Below are 21,514 nucleotides of genomic sequence, written 5' to 3' on the forward strand. Positions count from 1 at the left end.
ATTGGATCACTCCGGTGTCTTAAATGGCATCGTTATGATCTCAGAGGGTGCCTGCAGATTCTCAGTGATGTGATGAAGTTATACTGCTTGTCTGAGGTCGGGCTTCAGGCCTGGCAGAAGTGCGACTGTTATTCCCTGACAGTCTGTTATGTACGTTTTGATGCCCAGGGAACATGTCGACACACTAATGTTTGCATCTCTACCCGTCTATTTGTGACACTGACAATAAGCCTGCCAAGCTAAAATAAATACCTGAGACAAAATGGTGTGCTCTTTATCCCTGCAGCCTAATCCACGATGTATAAAGCATCACCGTGCTTTTACAGTATAAGCTTTTATGTGCGGTTACTTTCTCTGCGTACGTCTGCGATGGCCCAAGTCCCTAGAAAGCCATTACCGTCTCCACGCGTCACGCTGTTCCCTCTTCCTCACAAACACAACATGACAGACACATTAACACTCCTTCACACCCAATTGAGCACAGCATCCAAAAAGGGGGAAGGAAACACCATGAATGTGGAGGAATGCAATCATTAAAAAGAATTGGATGAAGCAGCTTGTGTGAAGGAGAACAGTTTAATCTGCAACCAACAGGCAGCTGTGTTGCTCAAATATGAGTATTTGTTAATGGAGTGTCTCTAACGGTGACTCTCTGCCAATTATTCTTAATTGTCTCAATACGATTGTGAATAAAAACGGCTTCTTTAAAATCCAGGGTCCATGATGGTGTAGCTTTTTAGCATAGGGTGCTTAAAAATACACAATTTCAACCCTTAGAAATCTTCAAGAACCAAGCTCCAGTGACTACAGTACAGTTGGGAAACATACACACTGGTTAAAGCATTTAAAAGGCTCATCTACAATATGTACACATTCTGAAACTTGCTGCCATAAAACTAGCTTTTCTTCTGCTTCATCTACAGTCTTTAATTGACTGATATCTTGTTTGTGTCCCTATTTTGTACGGCATTTTGGCAAAATGCCTCCCTGACTGCAACTAATAATATTTCTCTGGTGTACATTACAGTTAATTGAAGTGCAGCAGCTGTCAGAATAATTACATGCTGATGTTTGCAATTTGGCAGGGAGGGATTACACTCAGCCACAAGTAGAGTTTCTCTGGACAGTTTCCTTTTTTTTCTATTTCTTCTCCCTGCTGCAAGCCGACGTTATTTCAGCCAAATGCCAACAGAAAATCTGACTCTTGGACAGACGGAGGGAGAGAGAGAGAAATGGATTATGTTTGCTTAATCAGACACACACTAAGGGACACCATGGAAAACTGTGGTAATCACAGGACAGGAAAAATATTTGAAATATGACAAAAATGAAATGTTCAAGGTTCAAGGTGTTGAATTCTAACTACATACATTCAAGAAATGATTCCTTTCTTCTTTGTTTCTTTGTGAGTTCAAATCCAGCCCTCCAAATGACCACAACGTCTCCGTGCTTTTGTTGGTGAAGAGCAAATCCACTTTGCAGGAATCCACTGGACTTCTGCCTCTTCCATCTTCTCGAGGTCCACCTTCAGCTCTCTAAACGCCACAGCGATATCTCCGTTAACGATCACCTTGTCAAACAAGTGACCGCACTGGCTTTCTATGGTTTCAGCCAAGTTAATCATGTCCTCAAGATCCTCCTCCTGTGAAAAGAGAACGACTGGGTTAATACAATGCAGTATCGTGATGTTGTAATACCTCTAGTCAGCTCTTTTCATCGTTTGATTTGGGTTTCCTTTGATAATCCATCTAGTAAAAGATGAGACGAATCTGCACAGAAAAGAAGTAACTAAAAAAAAAGCAATTGATGATTAATTATGATTTTACTGTAAATCTGACAAATGCTGTTGCTGGAAACAGAAAAGCTAAACTCTGAGCATATGGTGACATCCTCCAAGAAGTTGTTTTGCAATAATCTGCACATACTGTAACGTAACAGGATATGGAACGGATCCTATTCAGCTATAGTTACCAAGGCGTAACACATCGTTACATGCTGAGCGGAGGAGGACTTTTCACACCAGCTGTCGAACAGGTTGAAAGCACAGCCCCATAAGATATGCCTCGTGCGTAGAAATAGAGTAGGAGTAGATCGAACATTGAACTGTTTTCTGTGGTCATTTGACGAGCACAAAAGAAAATGTCAATTGTTGTCAGTTGTTATGGTGACAAAGCAAGCCAGTGTGGTCGTAAAGTGTTGTCACAGCTCGCCGGGAAGAGAGCGGACGCAGCTCCAGAGACGGACGGCTCGGTAGCTTGTCCTTCTCTGGAGCGGCGGGGAGTGAGCCGGTGGGACACTTCGACCCATCGCTGCTGTTTGGCTCATTTTCTGTAACCAGTGTAGCATTAAAGCATGGTGGAATTGACAAGCTAGTTAGCCTAGCTGCCTGCTTGTTGGCTGCTGCTAATTCCACCATGATTAAATGCTAACGTTACTCTGGCTCTCTGTGCTTCTCTCTTTTAATACTCCATTGAATGTTTCAGTGAGTCTTTGACTTGCTGTTTGTCACTTCAGTTTATATGGAAGTCAGCCCACTAGAACGGTTGCAATGGCATCGGAACACATAAAAAAAAATGGCTGCCACTCTGACCATCTGGCTACATTGATTTGAATGGGAAAGTCCGTTCTGCTCCTATTCTATTTCTATGGCCTGAACCATCTAATGGTTGTGGTGCTTGGCACTGGACATCCCCCCAGCCATGCTGCAACACAGGTGTGTGACCTCATGGGTTTAATAAGGGCAACATCGGCCGCCAGGGTCAGACAGTGAAGGAGAAGCCAGATGGGTGTTTTAAGAGTGACCAAGCATCTCTTTCACACACATCTACCATCAAACGTACATGCTCTCGTTTTGAGATCTGTTTCGATCGCCTCATTAAGTCATTATTTCAATCCATCACATGTACACACAAGATGTAACCCTTCATCTCCTGGACAAAAAGTACTCACCTGCATGTTAGTTATGGACCAAGAAGCCACCCACCGAGCAGCCTTGTAACTCCCCCTGTCTCTTAAACATCTCTTAAATGCAAACCACAGGGTCAACTATGTGTAAGGCAAGGTGTGTGTATGTCTGTGGGGTTGGGTGGGTGCAATAAGGCCAGGGTGTTTGACCTCACACCGCCCTTCATGTTACCAGACACAGAACAAGCACCTGACTTCACACATGGACCTGGTGGCATGTGTTTTGTGTGTTAATGTTGTGGTTTATCTTACTGAAAAGATCCTGACTGAGTTCTTATCGTCCACATCGCAGATGACTTTAGCTCTCCGTCTGGTGAGGAGTAGCTCCTCTATACGTGGGGGCTTCACGAACACCACGTATGGTTTGAATTCAGATGTGTACGCGTGCTTTATTTTCTGTGGTGACGGAAAACAAAAAAGAAGGTTAGATGTAGGCAGCAATATTCATGGTTCATAGTGGTTCTCAGCTTTTTTTGTGTCCAGGACCCCTAAATTGATACACATTAGGTCATGGACTTCCATTTCACAAGCCTTCGCTTCAGGGACCTCCATCTGAAAATATTTTGGTTGTTAGATATGATTAAGACCAGAATTGTATAGTTGTCAACTACAGTTGAGGAGATAACTGTGGAAGTGAAACCTGTGATCACAATAGTTTCTCTCATGACTCTTACTCAGCTCGCCTCTGGAGTGAATTAAATAGTGAAAATAAACTATACCCCATTTTCCCCCACAACTCCCTCAAGGACCCCCGGATCCCCTGACCCTGGTTGTGATGCACATATTAAAACAATAAGGTGAAGAGCCCATCTCTTGAAGTTGAATAATCTCAAATGTTGCAACCGAATATGTTAGTTTTGTGTAGAATGAAGAATCCATGAGGGATTACTTTCCAGCTGTATTAATGCTGTACAGGTAATAATGTGTACAGCCTACTGTATACATTTCATAAATGTCTTTGTTTTGCATTTTATCTCCTTATTTAAAAATTTTGGACTATCCTCATGCACCACGGTACTAATTAACTGCTAACTCTCATTGTTGACGCAGAGAGTGTTAAGAGTGCTCCGTGCTTCTTCCAACACACACGGAGTCACCCGACGCTATATGTTAGCAAGTACTTTAATTGGCAGGGCGAAACAAGTGGAGGTTCATGTCATCCCACCTCTACTCGGGGACCCCAACAAACCAGTAGCATGCAATCCCTCACTGGCTTCCCACCACCACACCACTGCCAATTGTGTTCGATGGAGGGGCCAGGAGGGAAGCATCACTGCCAGGAACTAAACCCTGTGGTGGTGACATGAAAAACTATTACTGACGAGCCAATTAACATTTGGTATGAAACATCAGTGTGAATGATTTACCAGGGACATGTGAATTATTTTGTTTAAAAAAAAACCTTCCTTCTTATCTACCAAATTCAGTTGGCTATGTGAACATGAACTTTTTAATGACATAATACTCACATTAGGGTGCACATCCAGGAGGCACACCTTGCCTTCAGCCATCACTCTGTCCACAGAGTCTAGACTTGTTCCATAGTAGTGTCCTCTGTATCTCCCATATTCTGCAAACCTAGAGGCCGAACAGAAACAGGGACAGGAACGGAGAGGAACGGACAGGAAAGACGGTAAGGCAGCGTCAAATGGTTATCAGACAGCAGTAGAAATGGGGGACATCACTCTAATGAAAAGGGAGAGTGAGTGGGACTATTTTTTAACACCATGGGAAAGGAAACCACAAGGGTGGCACCTGTTTATGTACCTATGGTTGAGAATATCCTCTTCAAACATGTGAATTGACACAAAATGATAATCCACCCCTTCAGTCTCCCGCCTTCTCCTCTCACGTGTGGTGTCTGAAAGAGAACAGGACGGCAGCTGTAAAAATGTGAGAAACCATCGTGTGGGCGGGAGGTAAAGGGGACACTTTTGGATGTCTGTCTTACACGGCACAGTGACGCCAAAGTGGTCAGGGTCGGAGATCAGGAGCCTCCTCTTCAGTTCATTAACGCCAACGCCGCTGGGCCCTTGAGACAGAGATGAAAACACTGCGTTCTGTATGTGGGTATTCATTCCTAATATCTCTGTGTACTAATGTTTTCCTCACGACAAGTCCGACATCAAATAGGCTTCGTGATCTGGTGACACATCTGTCTTTATCGTCAGTGAAGCAGAAGGGGAGCGAGAGAGAGAGAGAGTCAGACAGACAGAGCTCTGATTTCATACTGATTTCAGTCTGAAAATGATTCAACCTCGCTCTTTTTCTCCCTCCTCCCGTGTCTCTCTGTTGAACGTTAAATGCTCCTATGCCCTCTGGAAAATACATAGCATCACAATTAAACGTGACATCTGCAAAGGCACACAGTATCAGTGTCATTATAGTGTAGGATGTACAGGATGAAGCACACACACACACACACACACACACACACACACACACACACACACACACACACACACACACACACACACACACACATACTGCAGCATCTGGGATTTTCTTCTAAAGCAGGTTTCTGCAGCCCCAGATTGCATCAGACTAATGGAGCGGTGTCTGAAAGTAGGATTCTTGACATACCTGCCTTTTCCATCACAGCGTTGCATGAGCTTGATACATTACCAAATATCAAGTTTATAGACTCTCCACTGTTACACTGGTGATCTCTTTCACAGCTGCTCCATAGAACTGGAGAGGAGCATCATCGAGCTCTGAGGATACTTTCCCCTAACCTTTTTTACACAATCCGTAGGACTGAAAACGGCTGGCAGTCCCTTTCACCAGCTGTCCTGGGGTATAACGGTCTATTGTTTCATTAAAAGTGCGTAAATGCGTAAAAACAGACACATTTCCAACCTGATCAACCATTATCAAGCAGGTCCTGTTTTAGAAGATCCAGGTTTTGGTTTTACCGTCTATACCTTTTATTGCCAATAAGCTATATTGTATATTCTTAATGATGACCTCTGGACAATGAAGAGCCTTCACAGCAGACAGTAAAACATAATCCAGAGTCGAGGTAAGCTCCAACTGAATTAAAGAAGTCTAAATCTAAATCCAAGCTGTCTTAACTGTTCCAGTTTGAAGATGGAGCACTTGGCTGACATTATGAAGGATCTTATTCACAATCCAATCATCCCTTCCTCTACATTCGCCTATTTATCTCCTCTCTATCTGGTTTTGTTTTTGCATCTCTTCAGTTCACCGTGTTTCTCTCCTTTCAGCCTTCCACTTTCGATTTTCTGCCCCTCTTTTTGCATCTCTCCCCTTCTCCTCTTTCTTTGATTTCCCTTGGTCACATATGACCTACAGTTGTGTCATAATGTGACATTAAAAAGACCTTCAGCAGGGCTCAATGTAGAAGTCCCAGTGGAGAGATATAGCTCAGAAATACATAGAGCAGGCCTGCAGGATTGGCAGAGATGTGAATCTGGGGTGGGCCACTTGGTAACTTAAGAGAACACAATATATTCTGACTTTGATTTCTCTGACAGTGTTTACGTGGTTCTGATGGGAAAAGATCGTTCTTGCACTCAGTGGGGACATAAATCTTCATCAATGCATTACTTTTTCTTTTGATCAACAACAGCTTCTATAATATTGTCCCTTTAATGAATGGGATTGTGTTGTTTTTAGTGTTTTATATGGACCAAAAAATGTTGTGCATATAACCACTGTAGCTACCTTGCTTTGTGTAGCAATGTTGAATGCTGTGCATGTATCACATCAGTTGCTCATGGACTAATTCATAGCATTGGAACCTATTTTCCAAGCTTTTGGCATTGTGCTTTCAAAACAAACTTTCCACACAAGATGGAGCGTGCCGGTTTCTTTCGGTGTTTTTAGCTCATACGTACCAACCAGAACAACCAGACGGTGTCTGTCTTTGGGGTCTCTGTGGTAAGGGATCACCTCTTTGTAGGTAGGGGGACGAATTGAGCTGCGTACCCCTGTGCTCCACCTCTTGGACTGAGCCGCTTCTCTGTCCCAGCTGCTCTTTGTCCCGAGTCGAAAACTCCTTCTTAGACCGGCTGGAAAATAAAGAGAGGGACCTCAGACCTGCTAGTTGTATTGCTGAAGATCTAGCTGGAGGACAGACAGTCCTAAGACCTGCATTCATTGATTTGATTTGGCCATTTGACAGCAGCGCGACACAACATCTGGCATTGTGACGCTTTATGAAGTTGATGTGGTTAATGTGTTCGGAAACAATCCCCTACTAATTTACACATTGAGCAGGTACAGAGTGACATTCACTCAACTGGTGAATGCAAGACTAATATTCACTTTCCTTTTAGTTCAGTTTTTAGTCTCTACCAACGAAATATCTGTCTCTTTAGCCGCTAAATGCTCCACTAAAGTTCACCAGCTATAGCTAACTTTGGCTGTCTGTCATTTGGTGCTGGGCACGTATGCGTACAGGTTTTTTTGAGAGACCTGTACGTGTGAGAGTGAATCAACACACTAAAATCGAAGGCTATGAAATTCAAACAACAAGCTGAACGAGGCTAAAATGGTTTGTGCAGCAAAGCCGAGGGGAGCAGCAGAGACACGTGATAATTCTCTGTGAGTTTGTCACATTAAACATACTCATTTTATCCTTTGTAAATATTAAAAGAGATTTTAAAACACTTAAACACTTTAACTTGACTCAAGAATGCTAAATCCAGGCCATATTAATCCATCATGACAATGTATTTGGTTCATTTTCATGTTATTTAGCTTCATAATTTTGAGATAACTTGCGTGCCATCATACGTTATTAAGCTCCAAAGGCTTGTAAGGCTTGATTTATTTTTAAGATACTTCCACGAAACACCAACGTTGCTTCCCTTTGTGCACCACTTTGTCAACACTTGATTGAAAGTGTGAACATTAAAACTCTTCAACATTAAAAGGCACACAAGGTACTCAGATGACCACAAGGGTCGTGACAGAAGGGAGAGCTATACATCAACACCGCCACCCAAACTCTGGTGTCAAGCACCATCCTGAACGGCACAAATCTCAGTCAACAGACGACCACTCAGACTGTCACGCGTTGCTTGTATGCCGTCTGACAGCCAGCGTCTGCCATGCGACTGTGGTCAGGCCTGGCTTGGCAGGCGCGCGCTCTCTTTCATGATGTTAACTGCTGCTAAGTGATGCTGCCAGGCTTTCTTTGACGTCACGTCAGCTGCGATTTCACTTTGTAAGCATATCTGTCTATTTCCTTTCTGGGCTTCATTCTAAGAGACATGGCACTATGAGTAGAGATTTCAAACTTTTGTTTACACAGGATTGAAACTGATGATTTCACTAACAGAGAGTAATACATACTGTACTAAACATATGTTATACAGCATATGATGTATCTTATTTCCTAGAATGAAATAAGGTCTAGAGGAAAACATATCGGAAATGTCAATCTTGAATAATTCTGGCAGTGGAATTCATCATGTGTTGCTGAAAAAGCTCTCAGCTGTAAAACTGTAGTACATTTTTGGAAATGCTGCAAGATATTTCTGCTTCACTCAACAGTATGAAATAAGGGTAAGAGTAGAGATAAGACCGCGAGGAGAGTGAATACATGCAATGCATGTCATGAACTGGACCTGGGCCCTTCATGTTAAGATCATCTGATATGAGCCTTAACCTGCAGTCCAAAAGAGTGGACAAGAACATTCAGTATGAAAACTATTACCACTATTTCCCTTCTCTTTCAGCCACTCTCTGCTCTGATTACTCTGCATGCTGTCATTTGGTCGTGCAGCATTGATAAAAGTTTACATGCCAGACAAAGAGGAAACACAGAGTCTGAACCACGTCATCAGGTGAAAGCTGGCCTGAGATAAGATGAAATGCACATTATTAAAGGCACATGACTTTTGGAACTGATACAGTGCAACATCTGTAATTACCTTGCCTTGTACAGACGCAAGGAGCCTTTTTACAATCAGCCATAAGTGCACGCCCCCATATGAACATCCTGCACTGCTCATTTGCACACACGCAAACACAGCACATCATATCCAATCCACGAGATCAAGACAAATGGGATAAATGGCAAGGCTGGAACCACATTTGCTGTTCCAGTCTTCTCCCTCAAATCCCCAAACCACGAAACGACATCATCATATGAACTGGTTTGTGCTGTAACTATAACCAGGGTCTCCTTTTGTGACTGTTTTTGCTCCATCTATTTTTATTGCTAAGTTCAATATATATTTAATATGTGTGTGTTGTTGCGAGCTGTCGTGTCCAATTGCCGTGAGTTTTCTCGTCTTGTATCATATTGGTCCATTCTCTAGTATCAGTCGGATTAGAGTGGAACAATTCAAACATCTCACCAATGTGGATCCCTGTTATCGCTCCGTAGTCTACATCCTCCATGACTGGATAAAAAATAGGAAGAGGGAAGAGGAAAGAGTGAGGAAATTGTGGACACAAACCACAAAGGGATGACACGTGCACTGCTCTGAAATGTCATACTCAAAGTATTAGCATATGTACTGACCCAAATGTCCTAATGTTTTGCTTTGGAAAATCAAATAATGGTCTTATTTAGAAATGATATCCACAATTTAGAAATATTAATAACTACCTTACTCTTGCAAATTGATTGTTAGCTAGAAACTAGCACACTGCAGAAGGCCAGATAACCTGTTTTGAGGAACATTTAACAGAATCCTTTCCATGTTGGAAAGACAGTGCACGGAGAATCATAAGGTTATTATTTTTGGATAATGCATCCTTTTAAATCTTTGAAAACACCAAACAGAAAAACTAAAATAATATGTATGTATTTTATCATGTAAACTACTCTCAAGGTAAGTTTCATAAGCAAATTCAAACAGACAGTACCTTCCCCCTCATCTGTGGAGCATGTGGAGAAAACAAAAGCAGTGAGTACAACGGGGTGGCAGCAGAGCTCACCCATGACCTTGACCGGGTTCTTCAGACATGACCTGTTACCTCTCAGCTTCGCGCTAAAGGAGCCCCCAATATGTTTATTGGGAAGTGTTAAAAAAGGGTTTTATTCTTTTCAGGTGTGGTGATTTTACGCACTAACGTTGGCTCATCACCTGGTGGTTTGACTTGTCGAGGCGTGAACAGGGCTTTAGGTCGCTGTAGGGCAACTCTCCTGAAGATAGACAAATAACACACACACAAGTAAATAGAACAGGGCTGCGTGCAAACAGGATTTGATCAACAGGTGTTTTCAAGTGAGTAAACGTGTCGCTATCGCCGACCTCTCATGGAGCTGCTGCGAGGGGATGAGCCCTGCCCGTGTGTTGCTGTCCCCGAGGTGACATGCCTGCCACCAGGTGTCATCCTCCGTGCTGACAATCTGAAGGACGTCCCCTCGTTTAAAGGCTACTGCTGCATCCTTGCACGGAACGGTGGGGTCCTCGTTAGGATCGTAGTCAAACAGAGCCCGCATGAACAGCTGAGGAGAGAAAAGAGTTTCATGTTTTTGCCTTCAAACAGACAAACAGGTGACAAAGGGAAAATGCACATTCTATGTAATCGATTGATTCATTCTTCTCTTTTCCTAATGCCGCTTTGTGAAGTTCTTCTGAATCCTAGATGTGGACACGACATCTTTGTCTGGTGCTTTTTCACATGTGTTGGTGTCATTTTTGAGAAATGACCATGATCATAGAAAATAATTTGTCTTAATCCATTGCAAATGCTCCCTGCGCTAACAGTTTCCAGCTTGGACATCCACTTCATGTATGTGGTGGTTGTGGCCATGAATGCTTCCTAAACCCCCCCCCAAAAAAAGGATTGTGGTTATTTTTCACATCAGGTGTGCTGATTCATTGTTAATGTTAAATTAAATTGGTGCGGTTCAATACATGTGATGTGAAAAATGATAAACCAAGTGTTTAAATGATAAAAAGATGTATTTTGTAATGAAGTTAGTGAGTGTCTTATCCTTGACTGTCTGAGCAAGATTTACTTCATGACAATGTGCTGCGGTAGTGACAGCACCGTGGCAAAAACACAAAATATAACCAAACACACAAGAAGCCACTGATTTCATCTGTTTTTACTGAAACCAGCTGGGTAGCTTTCCTCATGCAGCCAGAATGCATGCTAACTTTAAAAAACACATGGTGCAGAAATATATGGACAGTTAATATTCACTGTACCTTCTTATTTGGTGACATTTCTTCCTTGGAGGAGGCAGGAACTATGGTGAATGTAACTTCACCCTGAGAACGAGTCTGCGCAAAAACAGTTGTTAGATATTTTAGAAAATTCTTATTTATGTTCTCGCCAAGGTTTCGATGAGAAGAATGATGCCACTCTCATAAATGTCTGTATGGTGAATACGACGCTACACCCAGCAGTCGATTAGCTTAGCTTAACATAAGAGCAGGACGAAGCGGCTGGCTGAGTTCTGTCCAAAGGTAACAAAGCCAGCCTACCACCTATCAGTCCAGTCATTTAAATGTTGATCTTGTTTTTAATCCGTACAAAAAGCAATGTGTAAAAACAAAGTAGAACAAAATACTGCACCTGTACAAACTTTCGAGTCCACCAAATGTGGATTAATCCTAAACTGGATATTAATTAACAAAAAACTACGGTGACATGTTGTTTTCAAGAATTACTGAGATCTTTTCTGAAACAGTCTTTGATAGGAACAATAAAATGATAAGGGTAAGGGTTGGCGCTGAGAGCCACAGACGTGGTATGGACATTGAATGATATTGACAGACAGACTGATGCTTTGTTTGGTTTTGTTCTTTGCTGACAATAAGAAAAATATCCCCCAAAAAATGTCGACATTATTCTAAGTTACAACACTGAAGAGAAGAAAGAAAAAGTTGAGAGCAAGAGGAAAGAGAGAAACAGAACCATCCAATGAGGAGACAGAATCAAACGTGTGTGACACTCACCAGAAGAGGAAGGATTTCCTTTGGTTCCCTGTGCTCCAGTGAGACTCCATTCACCTCTTTCAGCTCATCTCCTTCATGGATCAGGCCTTCAAAGTGTTGGAAATACATATGGAAATTTGTACCTCATGCTCTTCCTTGTAACATGTGCATTTACTATGTGCCATCATAATCTTACTACAACCTAATACAGTACAAAGGTAGAGCGAGAGAGTAGAGTGGGCACAACAATACACTGTAGAAACAGAAATGCATAATCTTACCGCTTCTATCAGCTGCACCTCCTCGCATGATCCTCGCCACAACAATAGCCCCAGTGGATTTATCCCTCTTAATTGTTGCCCCCTTGAGGATGATTAGTGAATGAAAGGATGATAAACAAACAGACGAGCAGATGCACAGAGGCAGAGAGGTCAAGCGATGGAGAGTGGAAATAACATGCCGGTTTTATCACGAGCTTCTTCTTCGGAGTCACTTCATTCCAGTGAAGGTCATTTGTATCAAGACGAGATCATTTAGCGGGCTGCCTTCATGTAACACACAAAGCGCTGGAAAAGGTTATCCAAATCAGCTTTATTTTCAACAGATGTTTGTTGATGGAAAGAGCATCTTATGCTGCTGACTACAATAAGCTCATGCTCGGGTGTAACCCTGTTGTCTGGAAAACGGGAACATGTTAGATTGATCAAAGAGACCATGTCAGAAAAAGGTCAGTCCCTTTGCAATCTAGTTTTGGGATCAATACAAAAGTGTGTTCTCTATTATTGGTCAGGAGCACGTTCCACTCTCAAAGCTCAAACACCAACACACGAGCTACACACACATAAATGTCCACCATTAACTCAAATATTCTAATTTATTCTCTGACATAGGGGTTATATATTTGGCACCATTTGTTTGTGTTTTATTTACCAGGATATCTCAAACACTTTAAAACAGTTTTCAATGAAATTTGGTGAAAAGTAAGTCCACACAGGCTAAGAGACAAATGTTTTTGTTGTGGATCCAACATTTTGTGCTTTTTTTTTTTACATTTCTGCTATTTTCTTATGAACTACTGGATCTACTTGAGTGGAATAAAATCAAGCACATGTACCCCACAGCTGTCCATCTCTATATGTATTTTATGAAGATCTTGATGCAGATAAAAAAAAAGAGCCTCGTTTTATTGTTAAAATAACAAATTTTAGAGGATTTTGCGGCCTTGGCAGAGGCATGCACTCTTTATAGTTTGGTTTGTTTTCAGTCCAGTTACACTTGATCCAGGAAATTTCCAGAAATAAGTGAGAATGGCTTGGAACAAGGTGGAAAAAGGCAGATCATTCCGGTAGTATCAAGAGAATGAGCTCTGATTAAAGACCTTGAAACAAGTTGATTTACATCAGAAACAGAAAAGAAATTCTCCCATTTTAATGTGCAATACGGCTTAAAGGGACTCATTTATAGTTTTGCTTTGGATATAAAAACACACATGCGTAAATATGCACACACACACACACACAGAACAATGCTGACAGTATGTTGTGCGTCACAGCAGATATATGGCAACAAAGATGTGGAAGAATTGACTGTAAGTTCCTGGCTGCTGCAGGGACCTTTTCCTTGTGTGTCCTGTCATTCATTGTGAGTCCTGCTACACTTTGGCATACTTGAGCAGTCACGTAGTTTGACAACATGACATACATTCAGTCACCAGAGAAAAAAATCAGCTGTCTCTTGGATATGTTTATTGCTCTGAACTGCCTGTGTGTATGTGTGTGTGTCAGATATTGCCGCTGGACAAATTACACATTGCTGAGTGCAGTTGCCCTGTTACATGGTTGTCTTAACTTAAATACTTACATTTTAGTTTGTTTTGTGTTCATTAGCCTACAAGGCCAGGTAGACCAAATTAGAAACAGGCTGACAGGCCGAAAGTACAGTTGTGCTTGTTTTTAGAGGCATACAGAAAATATAGTTCCTTGCTTTCCTGCCGAGAGTTAGATGAGAAGAGTGATACCACCCTCATGATGATATGCAGCAAGAGCCAGCAGGAGGTTATCGTAGCTTAGCATGGAGGATGGAAACAGCAGGAAACAGATGGCCTGGCCTTCGGACAGCTCCAGAACTTAATTAACATGTTATATCTCATTCCTGTTGTGCTAAGAAAATAAAAAAATTTAAAAAATCTACAAACCTCTCAACAGAACAAGACTAGTTTCCTCCTGTTTACAGTCTTCATTCAAAGCTAAGCTAACTGTCTGCTGGCTTTAGCTGCACATTTAGCATACAGGCACGAGAGTGATACTGTAACAATCTTCTCATTAACTCTCCCAAAAAAAGCATTTAAGTGTATTTCCCAAAATGTTGAAGTATTAAAGTTGAGCCTGAGACAAATCTAATTTCTAACTTGACTTCTGGAAGATGAAGACATGTTTACTGACCAGGGGGTCTTTAGTTTTGACCAGACTGACGATTTTGACCGAATCCTCGCCGTCCTCCAGTGCGTCATCGGGTATTGGTGGCAGACTAGGCTCAAAGTCTCTCTGAGCAACAGCGTCATGGACAGACAGGAGACTCTGTGGAGGAAACAGAAATACAGTGAGGATGCTGATCTGTGTTCAGGTGTGGAACTTTGAATTGTCGGTGTTGTGAAAAGATGTGGCACAGGGATAGTATCCTTTAATCACTCTGTTTGGAAAAATGGCGCTGGATAAGATCAACAGTATGATAACAAAAACAACCCAAAAAACCTGTTAGCTGCCAAGCCACTCAAATTCAGCATTGTGAACAAATGCCAGTGTAATCACTGCAAGAGTCTGCTCATTTATTGGCGTCCATTCCAGATGGAAGTGCACTGAAGAACCACTGTCACCAGTTTTACCAGTGCAGGTTCAAACACTTTAGGCCAACTGGTTAGGCTAGAGATGGTTAAATGTAATTGTAAGGTTGAAAAATGCTAAGCACTCAAACAAACATGCCACCAATCACTGTTGACTAATCAAAGGTGACTGAGACTGCGCAAACATTCCATTAAGTTTGACTGGCCTGCTCACACTCACTACAGCGATTGAATCCAAATACAACACTTCCCTTTTGGTTGCAAACCTTCAGTTTTGATAGGTGCCAACATGCCAAATTTTAGTCTGGAATGTACTGCCAGCCTGTGGGCCACCTGAAAGCAACCCCTATACTGCTGACAGTCATACTGGCTCTCCTCAGACATCACACACGTCTTAGAAGAAGTTTTTTTCCAGTGATGGGACTTGGAATTGATATACGACTCACTATCAATGCCCAGACAGTTCATTTAAGTTCATTCTTTGTTAACTTTGGCCGTGCCAAAGCTCCAGGTTTGTTTGCAGAAAAACAATATTCCGGTTAAACGTTAATCTCTCACTGTCAGCCTGCACAAGGTACAAAAACAAAGAAGGGAATTTAATGTAGTAAGAAATAATGAGAAGAGAGGGGGGGGGGGGCGCGTACATCTGCTCATCCTTTTAACAATCAGTCAATCCATCTGTCAGTTCGTCTGCTTATCCATGTTGTCCATCAACAGTTGGCCCGCTCAGAAGCTGCCAACGCGTGAGCAATGTGTCTCTGGACACTTTCAGACGGGTTTTCAAAAACAAACATTCATTCACAGAACGTTTCACCCCGAGTCTCTCATAAGTATGTGTGAGCTCCTGCGTTCGGGCCAAGAACAAACAGGTCATTAAGACTCTTTAAACAAACCTGTTAGTTCTCGGCTGGCTTTGCCTCCTCATTAAGAAGAACCACGACTCCTGCAGCCTTCTGGAAAACCAAACGATGTGTGTGTGTGTGTGTGTGTGTGTGTGTGTGTGTGTGTGTGTGTGTGTGTGTGTGTGTGTGTGTGTGTGTGTGTGTGTGTGTGTGTGTTTGTCTGAAATATGACTGTCAGCAGAACTAAAATAAGGAAACATGCATTTGAGTAGTCTGGGCCTCTACATGAGTGAACACTAATAAACATGATTAGAGAGTAGATTAGCTTCAATTCCAGTGTGGTTAACATATGTCAGCACCTCTCAGAGGGCAAAATGATGAGGTGAAATACATTTCATTAGAATTTGCAGTAGAATTTGTCACTTTGTGTGAGCCATAAAGGCCTTTTGATGTGCGCGTCAGCTCCTATGTTTAGTCGCCTGAACAGCATCAGAATAGCTCAGATGAAGCATTCCTGCATGGATTTATATAGTTTCTCAGATTACACTTCTAGTGTTAGGTCAAACAGGATATATGACTGAACATGTAACCACATCACTCATGAGAAGGTTTCTTTTATTGTTAATGATCCATCGGGGCGCTGAAGTAGTAGGAAGCAAAACATCTTCCGAGCTAATTACATTCTTGCTTCATGAATGGTCCGCGTGAATGGGAATCATAGGCTACGCTTCAGGGACAGAAAACTGCACTCTTGCACAGTTTGGGGAATGTTTATGTGAGTGTGAGTGTGCGGTAATATTACAGATTTTAGGAAGTCACTTAAGGGAACCGTTTGTAAATTCACTTTCTTGCCAAGAGCTCGATGAGAGGAGCGATACCGCTCTCTGTTGAATATGAAGCTAGAGTTAGCAGAGGGAAACATTAGCCTGGCTCTGTCCAAATGTAACAAGTTTGTCGACTGACACCTCTAAACCTCACTCTGTAACACATTACATCTCGTTTGTTTGATTCGTACAAAAACTAAAGTGTAAAAAAAAAGGAGCGATTGTGGCTTTTGCGAGAGTAAAGCTGTTTCTTTTAACCTTTGGACATAACAAAGCTTGTTGTTTCCCACTGCACCCATCATTATGCTAATTGCTAAGATAAGCTAACCATCCCCTGGCTGTAGTTTTATATTTAATGCGTAGATTTGAAAGCAATATTGATACTTCTTGTCTAACTCTCAGCAAGAAAGTGGCCTAAAGAGATGGAAACGGCTTGTATGGCTATAACCGTCTCCTGTCTGTAGCTTCATTTTTAATGGTTTAGCTCAGTACAAAGACTGGACAAAGGAGGAAATAGCTAACTTAACTAGTTGTATCTCATTTTTGTTACATATAATGAAGTGTAAAAATGTCAAGTTGCAGTTTCATGAGGAAACCCTGGAAAAGCCAGCGTCACTCACTCTGACTTTTTATTTTTTATTTTTTGATTTCTGGACTGTGTTGCATCTTTCTGTCGCCAGAGAATTTCATGTTTTAGGTCTTATGCTCCTGCTCACCTGTTCCCACTTCCCCATTACTCAGTCCCTGTTTATACCAGCCCAGTTATTTTGTTCTTCATCGGTTTGTCTTCCGTTATGTTGGGAGTTCTGTACCATATTGTCTTGCCTGCTGTTTCCTGTCTGTTATGTTGAACTCCAGCTTGTAAGCTTGAATTGAATTGGAAGCTTTTTTTTAGAAATAAATCACTGCATTGTTTCGGCTCCTTAGTCGTTTTTGTCTGCGTTTGGGTCCATCCCCTGCTGCCTGCTCTCCAATCATGACAGCCAGGCTTTAGTTTCTTCCCTCTAGTCTAGTCTTTGTGCTAAGCTAAGCTTACCGGCTGAGGGCCGTTACTTACAGGCAAAAGAGTGGTATCCATTTTCTCTGATAACTCTTGGCAAGAAAGCAAACAAGCGTATTTCCCCAAAGGTTTGTGTGTGTATTCCATTGGTAGAAATGATGTGATTAAACTGGACAAAGGAATTGGCTGGGGGAGTTTTAGGTTGACACACATGTGTGAAGCTACAACGAACACATGGAAGGAAATACTCTTCACCTTAAAGTTGGGTTTGGAAAAGAGGGCAACCAGTTCTTTGACTTCGTCTCTCCAGTCTTGGTATATCAGCTCCTCCGCCAACTGGAAGCAACGAAAAAGAGGAGTGGCAGGATATGTATTTTTTTATAATTAGAGGTGTACATTTATATCATGGCCTCAGAGGTTTTCTCTAGTCTACACTGTACGAGCCAAGAGAGACGGAGAAACATGCAGAAAGACAAAAAGAGTTGTGTCTTGTTCAGACTGCAGTGCCACATACTGTCCTTATTTTCTACACTTTCATGTGACCTCGGCTCGTTCACCTCACAAAGAAATGCTTGTTTCTTCTTGATGATAACTTTTTTTTTTCCGTGTTCCTGTTTTGTGCCTCTTAGCCACCATCGGGGGAAAAAAACAAAGCTCCCAAATGTTCAAGGCTACACGACGGCTGCGGCGACGGCTAAAACAAAGCAGCCTTGACCGTCATCGGCAAGTGAAGAGGCGGCGATTGACTGTGTACAGTCGCACCGTCTTGTCAAGCATATTACTGTAATGACTTCTACTGCTTCAAGATGTCGAGGCACACTCCAGAGACACAATGCATGAAGGTCATTAGTTTCCACTGTGAGCAAACAGAAGCCTCTCTGAGGGGAAACAGACCCATGGTTTGGCCCTTCAGTAGGTCCTGATGATTTAAGCCAGGCGGAGAGTTGCTGTCTCAAAGAATCTGAAGTAAAGGGAGTGAAGAGAAGGAGAGGAGTTTGGGGGAGAGGATAGGGCTAGATAGACGGCATGGAAACATGGCAGGAATTACAATACACAGGGTATAAGAGAGAGAGAGAGAGAGGTGAAAGGATAAAGAAGAATAGAGATAATGGAAGAAGAGTGTGGTTTGGGGATGGAGACAAGAACAGATGGAAGCGTAGAGTAAGGGGAAAAGTCTAAAAAAGAACATCCTTGTTCAACACGTTGTCCAGGAACAAGATGGGGACATCAGGGAATGAAAGTGGAACGTGACCAAAATGGTTCGGGGAAGGTATTGGGATGAGATGGAGATACAGGAGTGATTGGTTGGTAACAGGATTGAAGAGGACTGGTACATGAAATATGAAGCACAACTGAAGGGAATATACTGGTCGTTGCAGTTTTAGACTCCACACAAAATGATTGGAGCAGCTTTTTGCTCGGCACTGTCCTTGTTGGCCTAAGTCCTGGCATGTAAATGCAAAACGATATCTGCTATAAAACGTAGCCTTTCAAGTGATAATATCAGCGGTCACAGAGTTTTGATATGAGATTTCATAGTTCACGACACATAAGTAGGACTGTGCGTTCCATTCATGCTTCTGTGACAGGCAAAGGCGTCTGTATGAGGAGGAAACAATTTGAAAGAAGAAATAATCCTCCCCGTTCCCTCTGCTGTCAAACTGTCGTCCTCGGCGACGCGTCCATCTGCAAAAGATGTTTGGAGAGAGTCACTTACATCTGAGGCCAGACTCGCTGCGTGCTCTTGGACGGGGACGGGGCTACGCTTCTCAAAACGCCTCAGCCGCTCGTGGATCTGTCAAGTCAGGAAAGTATCACAACAAAGGTTTTCTCTGCAGTAAAACTCCAAATACACCTTATACTTATACTTCTAATAACATTCATAATGATAAAATATTGTTCATTGAAAGAACTGCAATGGTACCATGGCTACAACACAACCACAAAATAAATGCAAGGATGTATTGTAGTTCAATTAATGTGAAAGTGCATTTACGTGACATGTTTCTTTAAAAACAAAAAAGAAGAAAATACTAACTCAACTAAGTACATTTATTAAAATTAAAATTAAAATTAAAATGTTGAGGTATTGTATATGACTTACTATAGAGATTAATATTTGACAGTAACAGTAAATACAACACAGTCCAGTTGTTAAAATCAGCTGCATCCAGAAAAGCTGCAACATTGAAGTGCCACTTGCATATTAATGCATTAGTAATAATATCTAAAATATATAATAAATTAACAGTGACAGCAGCCATTCGTCCTGTACTATAACACGTATGGTGTTTTACTGTTGGATTATTTCACTGACAATACTAATGAATTTTGCTTCAGTAAAGCTTTGATTGCATGAACATTTAGTTGCAATGCAGTATTTTTACACTGGCATCCTAAAAGATCTGTATTTTCTACTAAAACAAGTTTGAAAATAGATGCTGTCACTGAAATGAGTGGATGTAATAAAGCATGAATCCTTGTAGCACAAACATGTCTTCACTTTAAAGAGCAGATGAAGCTTCTTCTCCATCAACATGCTGTGGAGGAACCTGTAGTCCTCCTCTCTGTCTGTATGAGACTCTGTTCCAGACATCACTGAAGATAGCAGCCTGCACACACCTGCAGGAGGAGGAGCAGAGCACAACCACATGTATAAACACACACACACACACACACACACACACACACACACACACACACACACACACACACACACACACACACACACACATACATACACCACCTGCACCTGGTTCTAACTCAGAGAGCTTGTTTTTAAGGTTATGAGGTGAGGTCAAGAACCCAGAGATAGAAATCAAAGGTTAAACAGAGGGTGTGATAACAAAAAAGAAAGCCCTAAAAGGATTTTCTGTTATGGGGATCATTGCTTTATTTTCCAGTATTACAGATATGTCATCTATAAGGGAGGTGAAAAGAAAAGAAACCTAATGTGCTCAAATTGCATACACATTGCCTCTCATGTACATACAACCTGTTAACCTGCTACACTTTGGATGTACCTCTGTGTTCAGTTCGGCTTAGCATCTTCCTCACTCTGAGAATAGAGAAGAAGAATTCAACCAATATCGAAATCCTTGATATATATATATATATATATATATATATATATATATAGAGAGAGAGTAACTTGATCCAGATTTCTTGTTTTTACTGGCAGATAGGGAGACTAGAGCATGACAAAGAAGGTGGAGAAATGATGAGAGAAAGGAAAGAAGGGAAGATGCTTCTTCTGAGATATTACCGCCCCCTAATGCTGGTATGAGGTATTTAAACATTACGTTAAAACAATGTTCCACTTTCCATACAGCTAAATTGGTAAACTATTCAATCAGTTAATGTTGTATCAATAATATTCAGGGTTCTTTGTCTTCATTTGATTAAACTTAACACGTCTGCATGAATGACTGGCCAGTATTAATTACCTAATATTACAATAAGCAGAAGATGAAAACATAACTATGATAAATATTGGATGTCCTCTGCATAAAATGAATAGATTTTTTACCCTTTCTCAGACCATAGTTTGATAAATCTAAGAAAATATATGCAAATATGCAGAATTCCGTTGAAAAACATGAGGATTGGTTCAACAGAAATGCACTTGTTATATAATAGAACATGTAAAGAAATATTGTCCAGGATCCCTCAATTAGCACATCTACAGAAGTACAATACTATATCCACAGAAATATCTGTTTGTTTTATATTCTAATGTCTAAATAGCAGATAAGTGAAAATATTGTGAGAAAATAATTATTTGAACTAATACACCTAATCTGGGGTACAGATTAGGAGTGTAACACACATGTTTATGTCCGTTCCAACACATTTTAAGTAGGAAAAGCAGCTCAGCACAATCAATCAAAATTGAAGTTGCACTCACCAGAGACATTGCATTCCATAAATTCAGGCAAGCCATATCGCTTAGTGCCTCATGAGCAACATTTAAACCTCCACTTGAAGAGAGAGGTTGTGTTCTGCTGCTCAGATTGTAAAAGAAACCGTCCCTCGTTCAGTGAATATGTGCTAGGTCTGACCTAAATCAAGCCGACGGGCAATCAATACAATAATCAAAGAGCATGGGGCGTAATGTTCACCATGTTCACTTTGCACATATGATGAATCTGAGGCCAGCAGTTACATCCTTT

At 41.5% G+C, this 21,514-nt stretch overlaps 1 protein-coding gene across 1 annotated transcript; it reads right to left on the reverse strand.

The window, feature by feature from the left end:
* Positions 1-1,411: 1,411 nt before the first annotated feature.
* Positions 1,412-20,390, reverse strand: LOC142956463 (MAGUK p55 subfamily member 7-like). The gene is made up of 18 exons (XM_076098069.1): positions 20,366-20,390; positions 19,846-19,964; positions 19,060-19,137; positions 17,598-17,678; positions 14,279-14,413; positions 12,119-12,200; positions 11,859-11,944; positions 11,106-11,180; positions 10,200-10,396; positions 10,032-10,090; positions 9,811-9,822; positions 9,297-9,341; positions 6,825-6,998; positions 4,916-4,996; positions 4,732-4,825; positions 4,434-4,542; positions 3,217-3,360; positions 1,412-1,642 (listed from the first exon to the last, which is right to left on the reverse strand). Exons 1-18 carry the CDS (start codon positions 20,388-20,390, stop codon positions 1,412-1,414), a joined length of 1,827 nt encoding a protein of 608 aa, XP_075954184.1.
* Between the last annotated feature and the right edge of the window lie 1,124 nt (positions 20,391-21,514).

The sequence above is a fragment of the Anarhichas minor genome, unplaced genomic scaffold (assembly GCF_050575085.1).
Source record: "Anarhichas minor isolate MPS153535 unplaced genomic scaffold, ASM5057508v1 ptg000024l, whole genome shotgun sequence".
In the NCBI taxonomy this organism is placed as follows: domain Eukaryota; kingdom Metazoa; phylum Chordata; class Actinopteri; order Perciformes; family Anarhichadidae; genus Anarhichas; species Anarhichas minor.